This window comes from Phoca vitulina, unplaced genomic scaffold (assembly GCF_004348235.1).
Source record: "Phoca vitulina isolate PV1807 unplaced genomic scaffold, GSC_HSeal_1.0 scaffold9, whole genome shotgun sequence".
NCBI lineage: Eukaryota > Metazoa > Chordata > Mammalia > Carnivora > Phocidae > Phoca > Phoca vitulina.
This window is the reverse complement of record NW_022589712.1, coordinates 14,556,454-14,578,346: the sequence shown is the minus strand read 5'-3', so window position 1 is coordinate 14,578,346 and position 21,893 is coordinate 14,556,454. Positions and strand designations below refer to the sequence as shown.

The following is a 21,893-nucleotide window of genomic DNA, read 5'->3' as shown; positions in this document are numbered from 1 at the left end:
AGTCTCTAAACAAAGTATCAAGCTTTGGAAATTTGGCAGTTAATAATGTTCAACATCCAAAGTATAAGTTTTTATTTGAATTGACAAAAGTTTGGTAAAAAAGTTTAAATAAGTGAAGTCAGATTATCCTGAATTCATCTATAAGCAGAAGAGGGGAATATAGGCTATGGATGAGTAATATTAGTTAATACAGGATAAAATCATCTATTGACATTTTTTCCTCTGGCCCAATAAGTGATTCGGGCTGGTTACACATCAAGATTAACTTTCTCTTTCCACTAAGTTCACTATCAGTAAATAGCTATCATTTATCTGGACTTTGATATTACCCTTGTTCTGATCTCCCTGTCCTCCAATTTAGCCAATGAATTATCAAGCTTTATCAAAATGAAGTTTTCAATAGCTCTCCCCTGTTCACCTTTCAAGCTTCATTTCTCAGGAATTGCCCTGTCGCCCAACCGCTCCTTGAAAGTGACATGCTCACATCCAAGCTTTCTTACATTGTATTCCCCTGTTGGCTAACCTCTCCTCCCACTTCACTGCCTAGCTCAAGCCTGCCCAGACTTCAGCATAAGCACCCCTCCTGAAGGGAAGCCTTCCTTGATTCCTCTCCTAGAGGTGCTTCATATGCCCTTACCACTCTTTCCATGCTCTGCTGAAATGCTTCCGTAGTTGTCGGAACATGTAAACCTCATGAAGGTAGAGACTGAATTCTGTATGGCTCATCACTGTATTTCTAAATACTACTAGGATGTATTTTTCAGATAAATACTTGAAGAGTTAAGAAAAATGAAAAGCAGGGATGAAGCGAACAGTTCCCCACGTTTTTAAGGCGGCATGATGGGAGCATCCCCAGACTCTAATACTACGCTTATCCCTCTGGGTCATGGCCAAGTTTAGTAACAGAGAATGAAAGCAACTGTATGCTTACTTCAGGCACCTATCTTGCATTGCCGTGATTTCCTGGACAATAGATGGCTCTTCTCCAGGGGACGGCGTGGCTCCATCCTGGAGCATGCTCAGTGCTTGCTGCTGCAGCAGACCTAAGGCCAGCTGCTGCTGGTCCAGCTCCAGAACGAGTGTGTCATGATGGTCGAGAAGAGTGAAGAGTTCTGCTTTTGAGGCTTTCTCTGCAGAACTGTCCGGTAATTTATCTTGCAGCTGATCAATCATTTCCCTGGCTTTTGTAACCTGAGGACAAATGTATATACTGTGAAGATCAAAAATAAACTGAAAAGACAGAGCAATTCCAATAAATGCCACATTTGACCCAAAGGCACTGAGGCACGTTAAAGATGACGGCATAAACTAAATTTCAGGGACATGAACAATCTCCTTAATATGAAAGGGAAGATTTCTGGGTTTTAAGATTTAATCTCAAAATAATAGGGCCATCAGAGACTGCATAACATAGAAAAGGTTGGTTTTTTTTTAAATAAACAGATAAAAGAAAAACTCTTTCCAATATTTATGTTAACATGAATGTATGCCTTTGAGTCATTAAGGAAGATATGGTTTATTTTTTTTTAAGATTTTATTTATTTATTTGACAGAGAGAGACACAGCGAGAGAGGGAACACAAGCAGGGGGAGTGGGAGAGGGAGAAGCAGGCTCCCCGCGGAGCAGGAAGCCCGATGCGGGGCTCGATCCCAGGACCCGGGATCATGACCTGAGCCGAAGGCAGACGCTTAACGACTGAGCCACCCAGGCGCCACCAAGGAAGATATGGTTTAAAATACTGAAGCCTACTTAAAAGATAAAAGGAATTAAACATAGGATTTTGGAAATTCCCACTCATTTTCATGGCAAAAAAACTATTTTATACTTTTTCAGGGCCAGGTAAGAAATTTTTTTTTAAAGATTTATTTGTTTATTGGAGAGACAGAGAAAGTGTGTGTGTGCATGAGTGGGGGGAGGAGCAGAAGAAGAGAATCTCAAGCAGACTCCCCATTGAGCAGGGACCCCCCCTTCACTCCACACTTGGGGCTCAGTCTCAGGACCCATGAGATCATGACCTCAGCTGAAACCAAGAGTCAGGTGCTTAAATTACTGAGCCACCCAGGTGCCCCATTTTTTTTTAAGATTTACTTATTTATTTTAGAGAGAGACAGAGAGAGAGAGAGGGGTAAGAAAATTTTATTAAGAGCCTAGCAAATGGGGCAAAGTGGGCTTGTATTCCTTTCAAAATTTAATTGCTTAGTTTTCTCATTAAAATAATCAGACCCTGGGGAGCTTCCTGATTTTGGCTCAGGTCATGATCTCAGGGTTGTGGGATTGAGCCCTGAGTCAGGCTCTATGCTCAGTGGGGAGTCTGCTTGGGATTCTTTCTCTCCCTCTCCCTCTATCCCTCCCCCTGTTCTTGCTTGCTCTCTCTTTCTCTAAAAGTAAATAAATAAATCTTAAAAAAAAAATAATCAGACCTTGATTTAGGATTAAATTGCACATTGCATTTTATAATTTGGCTTTCATGTCACTGAAACAGAGACTTAAAAAAGAAAGGTTTATTGCTTTTCAGAAAGCCAATTTCAAAAAGGAAACAAAATAGTGTTTTTCAAAATACATTGTCATCAGCAAGTAAACAGTTCTTTGAGCCCATCAGTTGTGGAAATTACCTTAGTGTTAAGGCTTTTCCACTCATCTACTGCATCTTCCAGTATCTTCTTCTGGTCCTGAGCCACAGCACCGAGACGTGTCCAGCGCTGCCAGACAGTAGTCATCGACCTGCTTAGGGCTGCTTTGCTTGCGTCATTTCCAGTTTTTTCCAGTTGTGAAGTTTTATCCTCAAGGGCCACAACTTTCTCATGGAAAGAATTAACTATTGACACTAAAGACTGAGATAGGGAGAAGATAAAAGAGGTTATGAGGAGAGACTGATTTTTCAGAAGTTCTATGGATTTTAGTAAAGCTCAAAATGACCTGCAAAAGGAAATGTTCCTACATATTTTTATTTTCCTCTGGTAACTCTTACTTTTACACTTAACTTTTAATTGACTTAGGCTTGAATGTTTTAAAGAGGTAAGGTAAATTTATGTCTTTATTGAAAATTTATTTATTAAAATATTTTATTAAGAAGAAAAGTTTATTTGCGACTTGAGATAACATTCTCCCAATTTCAAAAGGCAGCAAAAATATAAGGCACTGAATTTGATATTTAAGTATGTTACATTCCACCTTATATTCCTGTGTTATATGAGTGAGACTCAGTTATGAATATCTGAATATTATTTGAATTTATTGAAGTTATTATCAGGAAGTATTTACTGAAATTTATTGTCATATCTTTTTTATTATGTTAATCACCATACATTACATCAATTAGTTTTTGATGTAGTGTTCCATGATTCATTGTTTGCATGTAACACCCAGTGCTCCATTCAGCACGTGCCCTCTTTAATTTATTGTCATATCTTATCAGAAGCAAATTTCTCTGGTCTTTTTGTGAAACTAGCTGCACATTTCAACAGGAATCCTAAAAAGGTGATAGCATTTAATTAAGTTCACACTGCTATGAAATGTGACTAAATGTATCCTTTTCACATTTAATATCCTTTTCATATTTAAATGCAACCAGGTGTAAATGAAGATTTATTGACCTGTTTCTGGAACTCTCAGATGACAAAGACCCATTACAATTACAATGAAAGGATATTTAAAACAACAACCAAAACTAACCTTGTGTTCTGACAGTCTTTCTTCTGCTTCATGACTGGAAGAAGTTTTCGATAAAGAAAACTCAGACAATTTCTTTTCTGCATCATTCATCAGTGCGATAACCTCTTCCCTTGCTTTTTGATAATCCTGCCATTGAGCAGCACATCTTGAAAAAGTCAGACAAAAGACAATAAGCAACATAAAATCACACATTTCTATGCAGAGCTCTGGTGGAGTATGTCTAATGATACTTAAGAGAGAAGAATGAATTTACATGCTAATGTACATCATTGGCATATTCCTCTTTTCCATGTGAAAATTCATTTCACTGGAATATAAAGACTAAAACAACTCTAATACCTCTGCAAGAGATCTAACTGGGCATGGGAGTCCTGTATTATCCTCTGGCTCTTCTCTTCCAGGGAAGCCATTTTCTGTGCTAGGTCCTCTTTTCCAGTTGGCTTGAGGAGTGGGTCCAAGCTGGCTACCAGGCCTTGGAGCTCTTCCAGATTGCTGTGGAACTGATCTTCTGTACTAAAAAATTCCATGTGGCTTTTGAGATTTTCCTCTGCATTCTCCACGTCTAGGCCATTGCCTGCCAGTTGTAACATTTCATGAGCATCCTCAAGCCAGTCGTTAGCTGCTTGAGATACTTGATAGTACCTTTGACATTGACTATATATTTGAGTTAAGGCAGCCTGAAAAACAGTAATGGCAAACACAATCAACTCTCAATTGCAATGTATTTACTGGAAATAGTTTAATTTTTTTTCCACTTCTTTTCCAGTCCTCAGTCATGTGGGTATATGCATATAAGTGAATTGATAAGTCGGTGGAATTTTTTTAGGCACAATTCACCATTACTTTTTTCCTTCTCCTATTCGTGTTATGATTTTATTATGGCAGTTAAAATAAATAAACATGGACACAAGTAGAATAGAAATTTTTTGGTGGTATCTTGACTACTTCTGAAGCTTTGTTCTCTCCCTTTTAAAAATAAATATATAATGCTTTGCAATATATGAGAGGCTGAATATTTACCAAAGTGAAATAATGTCTCAGTTGGTTGGAAGTATAATGCCAGTGGGAAGGCAAACTGGTAAAGCCACTATGGAAAGGAGTATGGAAGTTCTTAAAGAAATTAAAAATGGAACCACCATAGAATCTAGCAATCCCACTTTAAAATTAAAAATAGAACCAGCACAGAATCTAGCAATCCTACTTCTGGGTATTTACCCAAAAGATAAATGAAATCATCTTGAAAAGATATCTGTACTCCTATGTTATAGCAGCATTTTTCACTAAGCCAAGGTATGGAAACAACCTAAGTGTTCATCCACAGATGAATGGTTAAAGAAAATGTAGTATACAAAAATAAACTCAAAATGGATTAAATGTGATACCTAAAACATTAAAGTCCTAGAAAAAAAGATAGACAGTAATTTCTTTGACATTGGCCTTAGCTACATTTTTCTAGATGTCTCCTCAGGCAAAGGAAACAAAAACAAAAATGAACTACTGGAACTGCACCAAAATGAAAATCTTTTGCAGAACAAAGGAAACCATCAATGAAACAAAAAGGTAACCTACTGAATGGAAGATATTCACAAATGATATATCCAATTGGGGGTTAATATCTGAAATATATAAAAAGAACTTATATAACTCAATACTAAAACCCCCACAAATAATCCAATTAAAATGGGCAGAGGATCTGAATAGACATTTTTCCAAAGAACACCTACAGATGGCAAATACACACATGAAAAGATGCTCAACATCACTCTTCATCAGGGCAATAGAAATCAAAACCACAATGAGATATCATCTTACACCTGTCAGAATGAAGAGCATCAAAATGCAAGAAATAACAAGTGTTGGCGAGGATGCAGAGAAAAAGGAACCTTCATGCCCTGTTGGTGGGAATGTAAACTGGTGCAGCCACTGTGGAAAACAGTATGGAGGCTCCTCAACAAGTTAAATAATAGAAATACCATATGATCCAGTAATTCCATTACTGGCTAATTACCCAGAGAAAATGAAAACATATATTCAAAGGATATATGCACCCCTATGTTTATAGAAGCATTATTTCCAATAGCCAAGATATGGAAGCAACCCAAGTGTCCATCGAAAGATGAATGGATAAGGAAGCTGTGGTATATATACACAATGGAATACTACCCAGCCATAAGAACAAAGGCGATCTTGCCATTTGTGACAACATGGATGGAGCTAGAGGGTATTATGCTAGGTGACAGAAGTCAGACAAAGACAAACCATATGATTTCACTTATATGTAGAATATAAAAACAAAACAAGAAAATAAAAAGCAGAAATAGACCCATAAATACAGAGAACAAACTGATGGTGGCCAGAGGAGAGGTGGGTGAGGGGGATGGGCAAATGAGTGAAGGGAAGTGGGAGGCACAAACTTCGAGTTATGGAAGGAATAAGTCACAGGGATGAAAGGTACAGCTTAGGGACTATAGTCAGTGGTATTGTAATAGTGTTGTATGTTGACATATGGTAGCTACACTTACGGTGAGCGCAGCATGACATATGACTCGTCAAATCATTATGTCACATACCTGAAACTAATGTAATGTGTATCAACCATACTTCAATTAGAAAAAAAAAGAAAAGAAACTATGGTATATATGAATATTATTCAGCCTTAAAAGAGAAGGAAGTCCTGTCATTTGAGAAAACATGGTTGAACCTGGAGGATATGATGCTAAGCAAAATAAACCAGACACAGAGAGACAAATACCACAAGGTCTCACTTATATATGGAATCTAAAGAAAAAAAAAGTTGAAATCATAGAAATTAAACAGACTAGTGGTTTGTAGGGGGGCTAGGGGGAGATTGGTAAAATGGTACAATTTTTTAGTTTTAAGTTGAATAAAGTCTGAGGATCTAATGTGTAACATGGTGACTATAATTGATAACACTGTATTGTATAATTGAAATTTGCGAAGACATTAGAAATTAAATTTTAGGTTCTCACCTAAACAAAAAATGTGAGGTGATGGATGTATTAATTCACTCAATGGGGGAAATCTTTTCACAGTGTTTACATATATCAAACCATTACATTGTATGCTTTAAATATCTTAGAATTTTATCTGTCAGTTAACCCTCAATAAAGATGGGTGTGGGAGGAAGGAAGTATAACAACACCAAACTTCCAAACTGGCATTCACCAGACTAAACAGCAATTTGTGGAAGTGAACTAGTAGTCCATAAGTCTTGAATAGAGACTAAAACAGAAAAGTTTAAGAATGGAAAGCTGACCCCATAAAGTGAAATCCATCCAAATCCAGAAGGAAAGGAAAGATTGTAACTGGCCAGCAGTGACTGGACAAGACAAGCCATTATTGTGCAATCAGACGCAGAAAAGTATGTGCAAGAATGGCACTTAATAAGGAAAGAATGTGGATGGCCAAGCAAAGAATCAGTGGTAGAGAGAGTAATGCCCCTGGAACCACAACCTTCAGTTACTGGGACCAAGACAATCAATAAGACAATCAATCACAAGATGGAAGAAGTAGGGACAACTTAACAGATTCAAGATTTTTGTTCAAAAATAAAAAAATCAGCAGAAGCAAGCTAACAGGACAGATGTTTCTCAGGAATGAAAATTCCAGGTAACTTCTGTCCTGATTCTTCATTCTAGGTTAAATACTTTATGGCTACAGGGAAATTAAAAAAAAAAAAATTTAACAGTGACCTTGAATCAACCTGAAAAGGTTGAAGTATACTAACTAGACTATAGTTTAAGAAGTCAGAACTTTAGCTGATGAAGTTTCTCAAGATTTTTCCCAAATATTAACATTATTGGTGTGAGGGGGCAGGTGGGAACCCCCTGGGAGCCTGTGGGGTTGAAAAAAACCCAAATATTAAGATTTAAAAAAGATTTATTATTTAGTGTTAACCTTATTCTATGTGGAAAAAAAAAAGTTAAGTGATAGCTAAGACTCATTGGGGGCTACTTCTGTCTCCATCAGGCCCTATACTGAGAATATAAATCTAAGAAGGAAATATTAGTATCCTTCCTCCACAGAGCAGAGGCTGAGATTTAAGGGATGTGAATCATTTTCCCAATATCAAATAACTAAGATTAAAACCCAGGTGTGCCTTACTCCAAAGCTTTAGCTGCCATGTTATCCTAAGGAAAACTCTCTTTTACTTAAATGGCTGGTTCAACCAGGATAGAACTGGGGACTGAGGACAGATGTGGAAAAAAAGAGCCAAAGGATAAGTAAGTAAACTTCTGGGTGCTATTATATCTCTTATTTTTGAACACACAGAACTTGCAAGCCTCAGAACAAGCTGCAGTTAGGTTGTCAAACTGGGAAGTTCTGTGCACACTCTCATTTCTTTGTCATCCCCAAGTCAAGTCGTGAACGAATCTTTTAGTCTTGCTTCTGCTGTGCTGTGGGGGAGCAAGAGAAGATGAGGAAAGGATGAAGAGAAGGGGCAACTGATGAGAGGTCCCATAGGAAGTGTGGCTCAGCATCAGGTCAGGACTGCATCTTGTCCACAATGCCTCCTTTGGAGGCTCTTCATCTAGCGCTAATCTAAGAAACGCCAGGCTTCAGATTGTTTAAAAAAGGCATCACTGATTATTCTCTGCTAGTTAATTTATTTTAGCATTAATGTACTCATGTGTGGTATTGATTATATTAGTGCTATCATGTATTATTTCTCCTAAAGGTGAGAGAGAACTGAGGTATCACGGTGTTATAACCAAGGACAAGTCGAAACGTGGAATACATGAGATTAATACCATGCATGTAAGCAATAAAGATACTAAAGATGATTCTATGTAGTATCAAAAAAGAAATATAGGGGTGCCTGGGTGGCTCAGTCAGTTAAGCGTTTGACTCTTGATTTCCACTCAGGTCATGATCTCAGGGTCATGAGGTTGAGCCCCAAGTCAGGCTCTGCACTGGGCATGGAATCTTTTTGAGATTCTCTCCCCTCCCCCCCCCCCCCCCCCGCCCTTCCTCCTGTCTCTCTCTCTTTCAAACAAAAAGAAAAGAAAAGAAAAGAAAAGAAAAGAAATATTGAATGAAGCAATTCTAACCAAAAACAAAAACTAAGGAATTTCTCACAACTGTTTTACAAATAAGCAGAGCGGAAAAAAGAAAAGAGAAGCCCTAGCATACCAACCTGTCTGGTGCGTAAAGCTTCCTGAACATCTCCATCCAGCTCTGAGAGCTCAGCAAGACTGTGCTGTAAATCGGCAGAAATCAGCTCTTTGGCTTTCGTGAATTTCTCCTTCTCCTTGTTACTCAGGGCATTCATTATTCTCAGGCTGGACTGTACCTCTTCCTGATGAATTTGGATCTTTCTGATCTCCTCCTGGATGTCCTGTAGGCTCAGGTCCAGGCACACCAGCCCACTTAGCTCCGCCTTCACACTCCTCAGCCAGTCCAGGGAGCGGCTCAGCTCTGTCTGGAAGTCTATACTCTGCACCATGCGGCTCTCACACTCTGTCACTGTCGTGCCAATGGCAGAAGTCAACAGTTTTAACTCCTCTTGCCAGGACTGGATCTGTTGCTTGGCTTTCTCATAAGCCAAGGGATCAAGGTGTGGAACCAGATCTTCAAGATGCACTGTCACTTGTTTTAGTACAATTCCTGAATCCTGAAGACTTCCTGCCAGGGAGTGATACATTTTGAGCTTCTCCTCTGCAGGAAGGGTCTCCTCATTCACTTTGGACTGCTCTGTTTTCACAGCCTCTAGTTGTTTTTCTAGCTGGTGGCACATCTTTTCATGCTCTTGATAAGCACTGGTGGTATCTTCTAGTAAGCTAACCCTTTGTTCTGTTTGTCGCTTCAGCCTGTGGTACAAGGTGACAAGTTGCAGCATCTTGTCTGGCTGCCAAGGCTGACCTGTGCTTCTAAAACTTTCTTTCTTCTGGTTCAGTTCATCCACTGCTTCCCCGAGGCCTGCCACCTCTCCCAAAAGGGCTCTGTAACCTTCCTGAAGAGATAGAGCCTCTTCAACTCTCAGGTCAGCGGGAACTTTGCTCATCTTTAAGAACTGGTCTTCAAGTTCACTCAGAGACTGGACGGTCAATTCGATCAAGGAAGCATACTCTTTCCGAGTAAGAATTGCTTCTTGGACTTTATAGAACTTGTCTTTAGCCAACGCAACAATTACATTAAATTGCAGGGGCAGAGCATTTAGCTTCTCATTGAGGTAGGAATGATCGACTTCATTCAGCGATGGCAATATGGCCTGCCCAGTTCTCTGTAGTGTAAGCAGGAGATTCTCATATTCTGGAGATTGTTCAAGAATGTGTTGGTATTTGGCCAGTTGTGTATGAAGCTCAGGACTCTCATTCATTAGGTTGATTTCAGGAAACGTAATAATATCTGCTTGTTTTAGCCAATGACAAGCCTTATCAAAATCTTCCTTAAAATGTTTCCTAGAAACCAAATTTTTCTCTAGTTCTTGTAGCCGATGGCTACACTTTTGTAAAACGGTGTCATAGATGCTCTGCAATTCCTGAAGCTTACCTAGTACTTCACTCTTTTCCTGCTCTGTAGCTCCTTTCATTAATTCACGACCCTGAGCCCAAAGTCCAGTGACTTCATTCTGGTAAGTCTTGAGGCTGGCTTGCGCACTCTTACATGTCTTAACTTGTTTGCTCACATCATCGGGTAACAGGCAAATGTGCTCACGGAACATTATCTTTCGCTCATGTTGCTGAATTTGGCTGGTTGCCTGGAATACTGCCATGAGGAACTGGGCTTTCTCGGACAAGGCCTTGTTTAAGTACTTTCGTCTCTGGCCCACTAAGTCGCTGAGACAATTCACATGTGTCTGTGCATCAGAGAGTGCCTTCTGGATTATCTGCCGCTCATTTAGGCCAAGATCGGCCATCACCCTGTCAGCATCCTTTATGAGTGATTTCAGGAGCATCTGTTTGGCCTCCAGTTCACTGCAAATGGCAAGGTGATCCATAAGGAGGTTCTGAGCCATATCTGGTGGGGGGCTCTGCTTCAGGGCCTCAGCAATGTTGGGCTGTTGTTCTTCTGCCCACTCCATCAGCTCCTGAAACCTGGACCGCACCACATTTAACTCCTCCAGGTTGGTGACTGACACTTGGATTTTCCTTTTAACAAGGTCCTCGAGCTGAAACCAACGTTGCTCAAGGTGACTTGTCTGTTCTTTGACTAATTCTTTGTCATCTAAATTCAGATGTTCTATCATTTTTTGCTTTTGATCTTTCAGATCCTCAATAGCCTGCTTTCTCTCCTGCAGAGCTAGGGCTAACTTTTTCAAAGCTTCTAGATGGACGGCTGTGCTCTCTGCATCAGATCTGTAAATATATCGAAAGATATACAAATAAATTAGCTTTGATTAATATCTATGTATGTTCATACCATGTTAAATTACACTTCAACATTTTTTTAAAGTGGATGGTCTTAGCTTAAGGTAGCTCAATTCATGGTTTACTAAAGAGGTTCTGTGATTATTATGGACCCATATATTTCTGTATCAGAAGTTGAACCAAAACAAGTTGCCTTGATACTTCTCTGTGCTTCTTCTTCTGGCTAATGCTGCCCTCCCATCACATCTGACATGAACTTTTAGCTTCCTCCTCTGGCTCTTATCAATTGAGCAGGATCTGCATATTAACAACATTCTTGGATGATTTGTGTAAACACTAAATATTGACAAGCACTGATCTACTGCATTCTTAAAGAAATTCAAAAATCATTCACAAGCTATGTGCTCTCCTACGAGAAGTTCCAATAAACAATATAGCACTAGTTTAATCTGTAAGATACAACCAATGACTTTAACAGCCACTCATCTGTGTACTGAGATATTTTTTGCTTATCAATAGAAATCTTTAAAAATAAGTGTGAAATGCAAAGAATTCTCAACCCTTTGATGATAAAACACACATGAGAAAAAGGAATCTTGTAAGTCTCTTTCAATTATAAAATGATCAGTTCTGAAGTAGGAGGAATAGGGTTGGGAGGCAGTATGATGAGATCTGTTTAAGCCTTATTAGGTCTAAGGTGTCTGTGGGTCAACCAGATGGAGATGCCTATTATAAACTCAAAATACGGGTTTTTGCTGATATTTACTGGATTCATCCCAAAGACTAGTAGATTGTTGAGCATCAAAGAAAAGTAAACAAATCAGAAAATAGTGCATCTCCTTTCAAAAACACCACTATAATTTAACTACATCTAGAATAATGTTTTCAGTTTTAATTTTTACAAATTAATAAATCTAGGCAGAAGAAGTATAGATTTTAACAATTATAGTGATCAGAAGTATAGAAAAAGATTTCCATATGATGACCTGGTATATGTGGCAGAAAAGGAAATCCTTGTCAAACAACAAGCTAAGAGGGCTTCAATTGCTACAAAATCACAAACGACACACATTAATTGAATTCAGATTGTTCACTAATTTCTAGAATTCCACAAGTATAAGACAATTTGACTGAATTATACAGAATGTACTACTTTACAGAATTGCCAAGAAACCTACAGAATACATAGATTCAAGAAGGATTCATTTCATGAATTGATAGATGATAGTCCCATAACTGATAATTAAACAAAACTAGAAATTCTCTTGGGATATTCTTTGAAGTTACAGTGTAACAGTCTTTGGAATATCCCTTAAGGTCATAGGGGAAAATGTTTTCAAACATTTTCCTTCTACTCACTGGTTAAATTAATACTGAGCAAGAAAAATCATGACTCTGTAGCCATATGACAACATTAGATTCTTAATAATATTTTATCAGTATTTATAATGATAGATAATAGATATTTAAAATCTAAGACATTTTTGATTTTTCTAAAAGTTAGGAAATTTCTGGCTCAGCATTTTGGTGAGCCACTGGAGAATTGCTGTTACCTGGCTAAGTTATCCCATTCTGTAGTAAATTTTTCTAAGAACACTTCAACAACATTCATACAGTCATGGTAATCTCTTGTTCTCTGAAGATCTTCTTCCCTTTGCAAGCACAGATTGTTAGACTGAAGACACAGATCTAACCACTGGTCATTTAAGTGACTTATTTCCTTGTGTTCAGGAGACTCCTGCTTCTTGGTTAACTTATTCACTCTTTCTGTAATAGCAGCCACTGATGCCTGTTTGCACTGTAGCTTCTTAACAAAATCCTGAAGGACAACAACAACAACAAAATGAATGATGTGTAATAACCACCCCATCCAATAAATACAGAGGGAGACATAGATATAATACTGTATCTGAAGAATGTATAATGAGTGGGTCATGAGGGACAAAGAGAAAGTCTAAAAATCATACCTATTTATGAATACAAATTTTCAAGTATATAAGAATCAAAGGATAACTGGTATTTTCCTTTACTATGTTACTTTGAAAAGTATAAAGAAAACTGATAAATGTGAAACAATACTATAGTCATTAAGAAAAAAAGGTAATATTTTTATCTTAAAGTGCAGTCCTGGTTTTCTAAAAATTTTTAAAGTTCATTGCTTTTGACAAAAAAAATCTAATTTAGCTCTATTCTTCTTTCTGTGTATGCAAACAATATTCCAGTAGAAAATATAAATGCTCACAATCATGACAAAAATAAATCTTAAATTTTGTTAAAAATCTGGTACAACTTCCAATCAAGTTAATATACTTTAAGTAATTTTCTATTACATTTAAGCTGTATATAAATATATAATATAAATTCTATTTTTATTACATTTAAAATTAATTATATATATATATATATATTATTTTTTAAAGATTTTATTTATTTACTTGACACAGAGAGAGAGACAGCAAGAGCAGGAACACAAGCAGGGGGAGTGGGAGAGGGAGAAGCAGGCTCCTGGCTGAGCAGGGAGCCCGATGCGGAGCTCGATCCCAGGACTCCGGGATCATGACCTGAGCCGAAGGCAGACGCCCAATGACTGAGCCACCCAGGCGCCCCATAAAATTAATTATATATTAATACATACTTTATAGGTTAGATAGATTTAATTAACCGATACATTTACAGTCCTACAGCTTTAGCAATATTGTGATGAAAAGCTAGTAAATAATAAGGCTTCATGTTTGTTTAGTGGCAGCGTCTTCTGGCTCTATTGACTAAACCACAACTGCTTTGTTCAGAAACAAGCTACGGAGGGAATGTCCTTCGATCCAAATAGCTAATTAGAGCTCCAAGAAAATATCAGAATGTTTACTTTCTCATCTGTCCTTTCCTGGCACCAAATGAAGGTTGTTCTGAGTCTATCTCATTCCTTAAGTAGCTATACTAATGTTGAAGGATTGGCTGCCACATACCAGTCGGAGTCTCCTTTATCTCCCCTGGAGACCCATTAATTCCTACCTTCACTTGGGAAACCATGTTCTGTGCAATGTTGAGCTCCAGTTCTGAGTGTCTTCTCTTCATATTCTGTAGTTGCTGATCAGCATCCTGGAGGTAAATCCAAAGCTCAGCCTTCATGTGCTTGATCTCTCCCCAGCCCTGAGTTAAGTTCTGTGCCTGGGCAAGCCTTTGTTCAATCTTAAGAGAACACAGAGGCAAAACTTAGCAGCAATAGACAGAAACATTGAGGTTTAGTGAATCAGACATGTAATCCTTTAGGCTGTCCATGTACACAGGCCAACATACATGTACAGGTATGCATGTATATGCAAACATCACACACACACACACACACACACACTCTGTAATAAAGCCAAAATGAATTCTTTGTTTGCTTGAAGAAGAGCAGATTTTCTTTTTCTTTTTATATTTATATTTTCTAAAGACTTTAAGTGTCTAAGACTTATGCCATGTGATTTCAATTAGTTGTGAAGCTCTAGAAGTTTTAATAATTTTTTTTAGGCCAGAGCTGCCTTAGTGGTTTTTTATATCGGGCATTTTAGGAGACACATCTGCTTGACTGTCTCATGAATTTGGTCTTGGGGTTAACTAGAAAAGACTTATATTGTTCACTATTGTGCATTTGTTGGTAATTACAAAACACCAAGTAATGAATGCTTTGGATATATTTTTAGATCAGCTTCACCGGTTTTCAAAATCAGGTAATTTATTTCAATAAATAACTTCTTTAAAAATACATATGAATTACATCATCTTTCACAGGGATTTAAAGAGAGATTTGCTTTGATAATATAAAAAAAAGAAAAAAACTACATTATTTTAATGTCTACATTATTATTTAACTATTTAACTTCTTCAATACTTTTTTCCTTTATACCCTTTTACTATTCTGTAAATGTTCAATCAATTAAATATCAAAACCAAGTCTTCTTTTTTTTTTTTTTTTTAAACCTAAACGTATTGCCTTGACAAAATTTAAGGCAGCGCTGGAGAACACTTGGCTTCTCTGTTGCCATCGGCTGTGGGTGAGTAATGTGAACTCCTCACAACATTTTCCCATGGAGCCCAGACACAGCTTCAGAATCCTTCTCAACACCACACTCAGTCACTGCCCATGGATTAGGAGGGTCTTGATGGATGGCATGCTTTCTGCCATCCCTAATATAAAGCAAGAATCAGGAACCATTTTTATATTAAGTATTACCTAAAGAAAAAGTTGGGGAAAAAAAGAACAAAAATGTGAGTGGAAAAATCAGAAAAGAGGGGGAGAGAATGGTAATTAAGGAGGAAAGAGGAGAGGAAAGAGACACTAATGATTGGCAGTCCCATGGAATGAAATGTTCCAGTTCTGTGGCATTAGTACCAGTGTGCTTACTTTCCGTGACTTAGTTGAAACTCAAATATCTATTTATTATAATAGCTGTAGGAGCATCACGGAAAGAATAATCCAAGGAGATATTTTCTTTCGCATCTAACATCAGGCAAGAGGATAAACAGACAAATCCAATGTGATTTTTTAACTTTTTACCATTTGCTCTGTTTGTTGAATGTCTTTTGCTGTGGTTTTCACTGAAGAGTTTGACAAGTCACACATGGAGCAGAGGAGATCTAAGTAAGTCCTTGCCTGTTCCTGCAAAGCTCTGAAGTGTTTGAACTGAAAAAAAAAACCAAACTTGTCAGAGTGAAAGAGAAACATGCTATATTTAGACAGCAAATATTTGTACCATTTGTAGTATTTTGTTGACATTTCAAAAATAACCTTGCTATGCTCAATATTTTCACCCTTGTTACAAATGACACATAGTGGTGACTTGCAGGAAGGCATTCCTGGCAGGGATCCATTTGTCCAGCAGCTGCTTCTCAATGTAATTAGTCTGTATGGTCTAGGAAGGGGAACACCTAAGAAACTTCTACAATCTTTCCAGATTCTCTGCTCTCATTCTAGCTTGTTTTCCATTTCAGAGAAAGGATCAGTAGCCTACCCTGGCCTGCTTCTTCACATGTTTTTGCATATTCTGGAGACAGAAAGGAAAAGGTCGTTGTGCATTTGTAGACTTCAATAGAGTTTGGTAAAAATACAGATGGCTGGGCTTTTTTTCTCTGCAGAAAGTTCATATAGTGCTCTTCCCTTTTCATAACCCCAAGAAAGGCTGATACAGGTGGATCTACATACACAGAAACACAGAGAGGTGTGTTTCTATGAAGATACTCAGAGTGTATGCAAGCTCTATGTTAGATACTGGGTAGAAAGAAGTACCCCAAACAAAACCCTTGTTTCCATGGAGCTTGCATTCTTATGAGAGAGACAGATAATATATAAACAAATAAACAAACATGCAATGCAATGTTTGGTAGTGATAAACACCACGTAGCAGAATAAAGGAAAGTGAGTATGATGAAAGGCACTGTTACTTTGGGAAGAATGTACCTCCAAGACCTCTCTGAGGAACAGAATTGAATTCAGGGAAGGAGCAAATCATGCCATGGGGTGATGAAGGGGACAGCAGGTGCAAAGCCCTGAGGCTGGAGCAGAGTGACCCAGTAGGAACAAAGATCAAAGAGGTGGGGGGGGGGCAAACCATGGAAGACCTTATAGGGTAGTTGACCATACATCCAAATTTGTTGGGTTTATGCCTCTATGCCTTTTTAACCTTAGAACTATTGACATTTGAAGCCAAGTAAATCTTTGCTGGAGGGGCTGTCCTGATCATTGCTGGGTGCTTAGCAGTTTCCCTGGCTGATACCAACAGCATCCCCACCACTCCCAGGGGTGACAAACAAAACTGTCTTCAGACATTGCCAAATGTCCCATGGGGAACACAAACTACCCCTCTTTTCTGTTTACAAATCATGTACATTGTGGTATAACATTTGAATTTCTTCATAGCTTTCAGAAGTAAGTATACTTAGAATCATCACTTTACATATGGAACCACCGAGACTCAGAGAAATTAAGTGACATACCCATGGTCACCCTGCTGAGTAGTTACTAGAGTTGATGTCTTGGTCACAGCGCCCATGCTCTTTCTATTCTACCAGGCTGACCATCAGTATCAGGTTCATCTTCCTAGCTAGAACATGAACTTGACTAGAGTCAAGCTCCAACCTTATGTATACTTTTATGCACTCAGGAGCCAGCACACAATTTGGCACATAAGTACTTAATATAATTGCACTGAATGAATGAATCACAATATAACATAAACTTTCGGGAGTCTACTACCTGCTTCATGGCTTCTGCCCTGCTAAGAGGTGGATGCTGGCTTGGCTTTAGATCCGGCTGGACTGCAGAGAGCCAGGCCTGGCACTGCTGCAGAGTGTCCTGTCGGCTAACGTGCTTCTGAAGTTCATGTTCCAAACTCTGGTACACCTGAGATAAAACAATCATGCTGTGGTTATGAGAATGTTCAAAAAATCTCTGCCGATCTCCTAAAGATCACTGGATGCCAATGAAACACACGGACAAGTCCATGAATGTTCCCGGCAGGACTCCCCAGTACCATATACATATCCAAGGAGTTTGCATAAGTTCCAAAATGTTGCAAAGCTCAGTGGCCATCTTCAATTTATAATTTCTCAACCTACACGTTGTAATATAATACCCTGACTGGGGGAAGAGAATGTAGGCGGGGTTAATGTAACCGTAGAAATGTGTTAGAATACAAGACATCTTTGAAGTAAATTGTCAAACATAAATCAGAGGTTTTGCAGTCCTCACCCTCCCCCATGGTATAATAACTGCACTTTTTGTTGAAGCTAGAAACTAAACATAAAGATAAAATACCGTATCATGAAAAGGTAACTGATATTTCTCTAACTGAAATGCTTCTGCTTTAAGAATATGGTCAAATTGGAACTAAACTACCACATAAGGAAAGGGATAGTTGGATGCCCTCATTTCATTTTAGAAGCTGTGTTCCAGGACAACAATGATCTAGAATAATCCAAACATTTTCTAGTATGTCTATTCAATTAATTAATCCTCAACCAGCCAACCAATTTCCATTTTATACATAGACATATTGAGAAACTATATGTGTCTCCTTGAAATCAAGGTGAAATATATCTATAATGTTTTTCTGAGCAAACTATTCTATTTAAAAAAAGAAGAAAGAAAAAAGAAGGAACTTAAGTTAGCCTGGCTTTTTATTAAGACAAGTGAAACAATAATTGAATTCTGCTTTTCTCTGTCATCTATTAAACTCATCATCTTCATCTGATATGGCACTGTCTCTTATTTATTCTTATTGTAGCAGAACTAAAAAGAAAAAAGGTGTTTTGTTCTCTTTATTATTTTTACACACTCCTATTATGAGGTTCTGATTATGTTCTTAGAGTTTCATTTGCTTTTTAAAATTTTATTTTTAAGCTATGTGTTTGTCTTTTGAATATTTACCAATTTTTTTTTTCAATTTGTGAAATCCTTAATGTGTACTTGCTATAGTCAGTGTTCAGAATAATCTCTGCTGGAGAAGGGCACAAAGCCGCTCACCAGAAATCTCCATGCTGTTTTATTTCGCTTCACTCCCTTTTCCCATCCATGTCCTCATCTGCAATTATCTGTTAGATTTACTTTGTCCCTCTTTCTTCTTAACTTTTTTCCTTTTTTTCAAAATTTAAATTCAATTAATTAACATACAGTATATTATTGGTTTCAGAGGTAGACGTCAGTGATTCATCAGTCTTATGCAACACCCAGTGCTCATTACATGTGCCCTCCTTAATGCCCATCACCCAGTTACCCCATCCCCCACACCCCCTCCCCTGTTCTTTTTTCTTAACTTTTTGAATGTGAATTTTTCAAGTCTGGGAAGTCAACTAATGTCACCCAGCATTTTTTTTTTCCAATCATGATGAAGACAGAGCATTCTTCCTACGTCACATGTATATCTCCAGTTCTTACTGGCTAGCCCAGACAAAAATACATGGACTTTTTGCAAAGCCACTTAAGAATTCTAAAATAATAAAAAAACAATTCACTTATTTTACCTAATTTTTGTTAGAAGAGTGATTCTTATTCATCTTAGACTTATTTCTGTAACATTAAGAATTCCATTTTAATGGAAGTACACCCATTAAATTATAACTAAAATTTGGTACTAACTCCATCCAATTTCTATATGAACTCATAAAAATACTGAATTGGGGTAGAACCTAGGCAGCATAGAGTTAGACAGAAAATAATTATTGTGAAAATTACAGAATAAGCTTACTTTGGTGTTGGAGAATAAACGGCAAATTAGAAGTACTGATAGTGTGCAAATAAAAGCAAAACAAAATTTTTAAAAATTTTCATAATCAATCTATGAAATAAAGGGATTGGGTAAAACTGAGTATCTGAAACTCACCACTTCATCATATCAATCAAATGTATGATAGTTCTGTGTCCACACAGAGACTATGAAACCTATCCTCTTATTTCCTGTCTGGACATGCAACAAAACTAACCTAGAAACTGAAGATCAAAGCTATTTTTAAAAACCTCTAGATTGTACAGACTTTCTCCTTAATTCATCATCATTCTAGAATGTTCCAGGCGTACTCACCCTCTGAGCTGTACTGCAGATAGCCGAGTAACTATCTTTTGCGCCCTGCAGATGAGCGTGCACATTTTGTTTTAGTTTTGCTTGAAGGTGGTCTGCACACTGGCTGATCAAATTGTCGCCTTTAATTTTAAGGTTGTTCAAGCGGTCTTCAAAACCAGCAATTTCTTCCATCATTGCCTGCAAAAATGAAAGAAATACAGAGTTCTCATAATTCCATTTTCAGTTTTTAAATGACCAATTTATCAAAGTTTAAAATCAATAATTTCACTATTTAATGATGTTTTTGAATGAGTTTTGCAATTTGTCTTAGTTACCATATTAACAAACAAACAAAAAAATGTATGTTTTCAGGGATACTCTAATGGGAAGGGTTAATGAGTTTAATGGAATAAGATATATAGGATGATGCAGTAACCACTAAGACTAGAGTGAATTCATGGCTGATCTCAGTTATAGTTACAGAGATATGTATTCCATGGCGTTATTATCAGCAAAAAGGATGTTCATACATTTTTGAGCTCTATAAATTATAATTCTGATATAATTTATACCTAAAATAATCTAATTACTATTTAATCTAATTTAATAATATCTATCTAATAATACAATATCTGGTTGATATAATAATTTAATATCTAATTAGTAATTTGTTTATATCATATCTAACTTACGTTGAATAGTATTTATACTAATAAAAATAATATTTACCATGCACCATTTATTAAGCACCTGGTATAGTCCAGGAACTTTATACATCCTGATAAATGTATATTATTATCTTCATTTTACAGATAAGGAGACTGAAGGACAGAGAGGTTATATAATGTGCTCAAGGTCATACAGCTGGTAAATGGCAGAGCCCCAGGCTCTGGACCTGGGGCTGTCTGACTCCAGCTTGTCACACCACTATGCCCACATGTGTTCTCTAGTGAGCACTCTTCATAGACCACTTAGAGCAGGGAATCAACTTTTTCAAATCAGGCTTTAATTTCCTTAATGCTATACAATACTATTGACAAGTGGTACATTCCAACACAAGGTTTCCTGGGTGGATACATCAATACATTTAAGAGAAACTCTAGTGGTCCCTCAGCAGCCCAGAGTCCACCACTTTTTTTGTGGTGGTGCTGGGTTAATTGTTATCATATATCCACCATATTGAAAAGAACCATTTGTCTTTGAGCTGTTCTAGAACCACTACATCATGAGGTGACTGAGGGTATTTCCTCAGTGCCTAACAGAATATATTATGTTTCTATTTTTATTTGTATTTGCTAAATAAAATTTCCTCCTACATTATAAGGAATCCTAAAGCCTAGAGAGGTTAACTGGCTTTCCTAAGACATACTAGATAGTTACCACATCATGACTACAATGTAGTTTCCCATTAAGGTCACCAAAATTGCTCCATAAAATTGTGACCATATGACATCTGTCATCTGGCACATATAATTACTACAAATATATATTAATAAAGATAAGAACACTGTGTATCAGTATCATACTTCGTGGCTTACAAAATGCTTTCATGTACATCATCACTTGTGATGACCACAATAGCTGTATGGGGTGGTATCATTCCTGCAGAACAGCAAAAGGAGGAGACTCAGAGAGGTTAAGTTCCCTGAGCTGGGAACAACAGAGTCTGGCTAGAATCCAGCCTTTCTGATTACTATTCCTGTATCCTATCTTTGGCTACACTCTTCTAAAATAAAGAGTATCTCTTCCTCTGATAAATTACTTTATAAATATTAAAATCTGTGGGGAAAAAAAAAAAGCTATTAGCTGGGAAAAATGCCACAATGTGTTCAGAAGTTGAAAGCCAAGATTTAACTGTTGTTGCTTCACAGAAATAGGGACATTCAACTGTTCTCAGTTATCAGATGTTCTTGAGACTCAAACCTGATTCCTTAAGTACGGTCGTTATGATCCAGAGATGGGCTCCCTCTCCCTCTCTCTCTCTCTCTCTCTCACACACACACATACACACACACAGAGCATAGCTGCTAAAGCCACCCTGCGTTCTTCAGCTCTTCAGCGATGAGGCGTACCTTGTGGTGGGCCAGTTGCTGAGTAATTGTCTCGAGACTGCTTGTCTCCATGAGGTCGGGCACCACCAACCTGCCTGACATCTGCAGCAGCCACTTTTCTACTTCTTGGAGGTCACTGTTATAATCTTCGTGATCTTTGACTTTTGCCTCGAGGCTGCAGACGTGTTCCTGTGAAGCCAAGTGCCCATTAGAGATGAATTTCAAGCCACAAATACACTCAGAACTGCTTTATATTTTTAAAAACCCCATGCAACTCATAGGGTAGGTGCAGCTACCTATTTCAA

General features: G+C 37.7%; 1 protein-coding gene across 15 annotated transcripts in view; it reads right to left on the bottom strand.

Moving 5' to 3' along the window:
* SYNE1 (spectrin repeat containing nuclear envelope protein 1) overlaps nt 1-21,893 on the bottom strand; it is a 437,497-nt gene that overhangs the window by 171,487 nt on the left and 244,117 nt on the right. For all 15 annotated transcript variants that reach the window (XM_032407632.1, XM_032407640.1, XM_032407639.1 and 12 more), the window contains 11 exons: nt 21,610-21,777; nt 19,559-19,735; nt 17,236-17,382; nt 15,541-15,666; nt 14,013-14,189; nt 12,557-12,822; nt 8,831-10,991; nt 4,012-4,349; nt 3,673-3,817; nt 2,613-2,831; nt 932-1,191 (listed from right to left, as the gene is read on the bottom strand). In XM_032407632.1, coding sequence (XP_032263523.1) covers nt 932-1,191; nt 2,613-2,831; nt 3,673-3,817; nt 4,012-4,349; nt 8,831-10,991; nt 12,557-12,822; nt 14,013-14,189; nt 15,541-15,666; nt 17,236-17,382; nt 19,559-19,735; nt 21,610-21,777 — 4,184 coding nt within the window. The remainder of the gene's footprint in view (nt 1-931; nt 1,192-2,612; nt 2,832-3,672; nt 3,818-4,011; nt 4,350-8,830; nt 10,992-12,556; nt 12,823-14,012; nt 14,190-15,540; nt 15,667-17,235; nt 17,383-19,558; nt 19,736-21,609; nt 21,778-21,893) is intronic.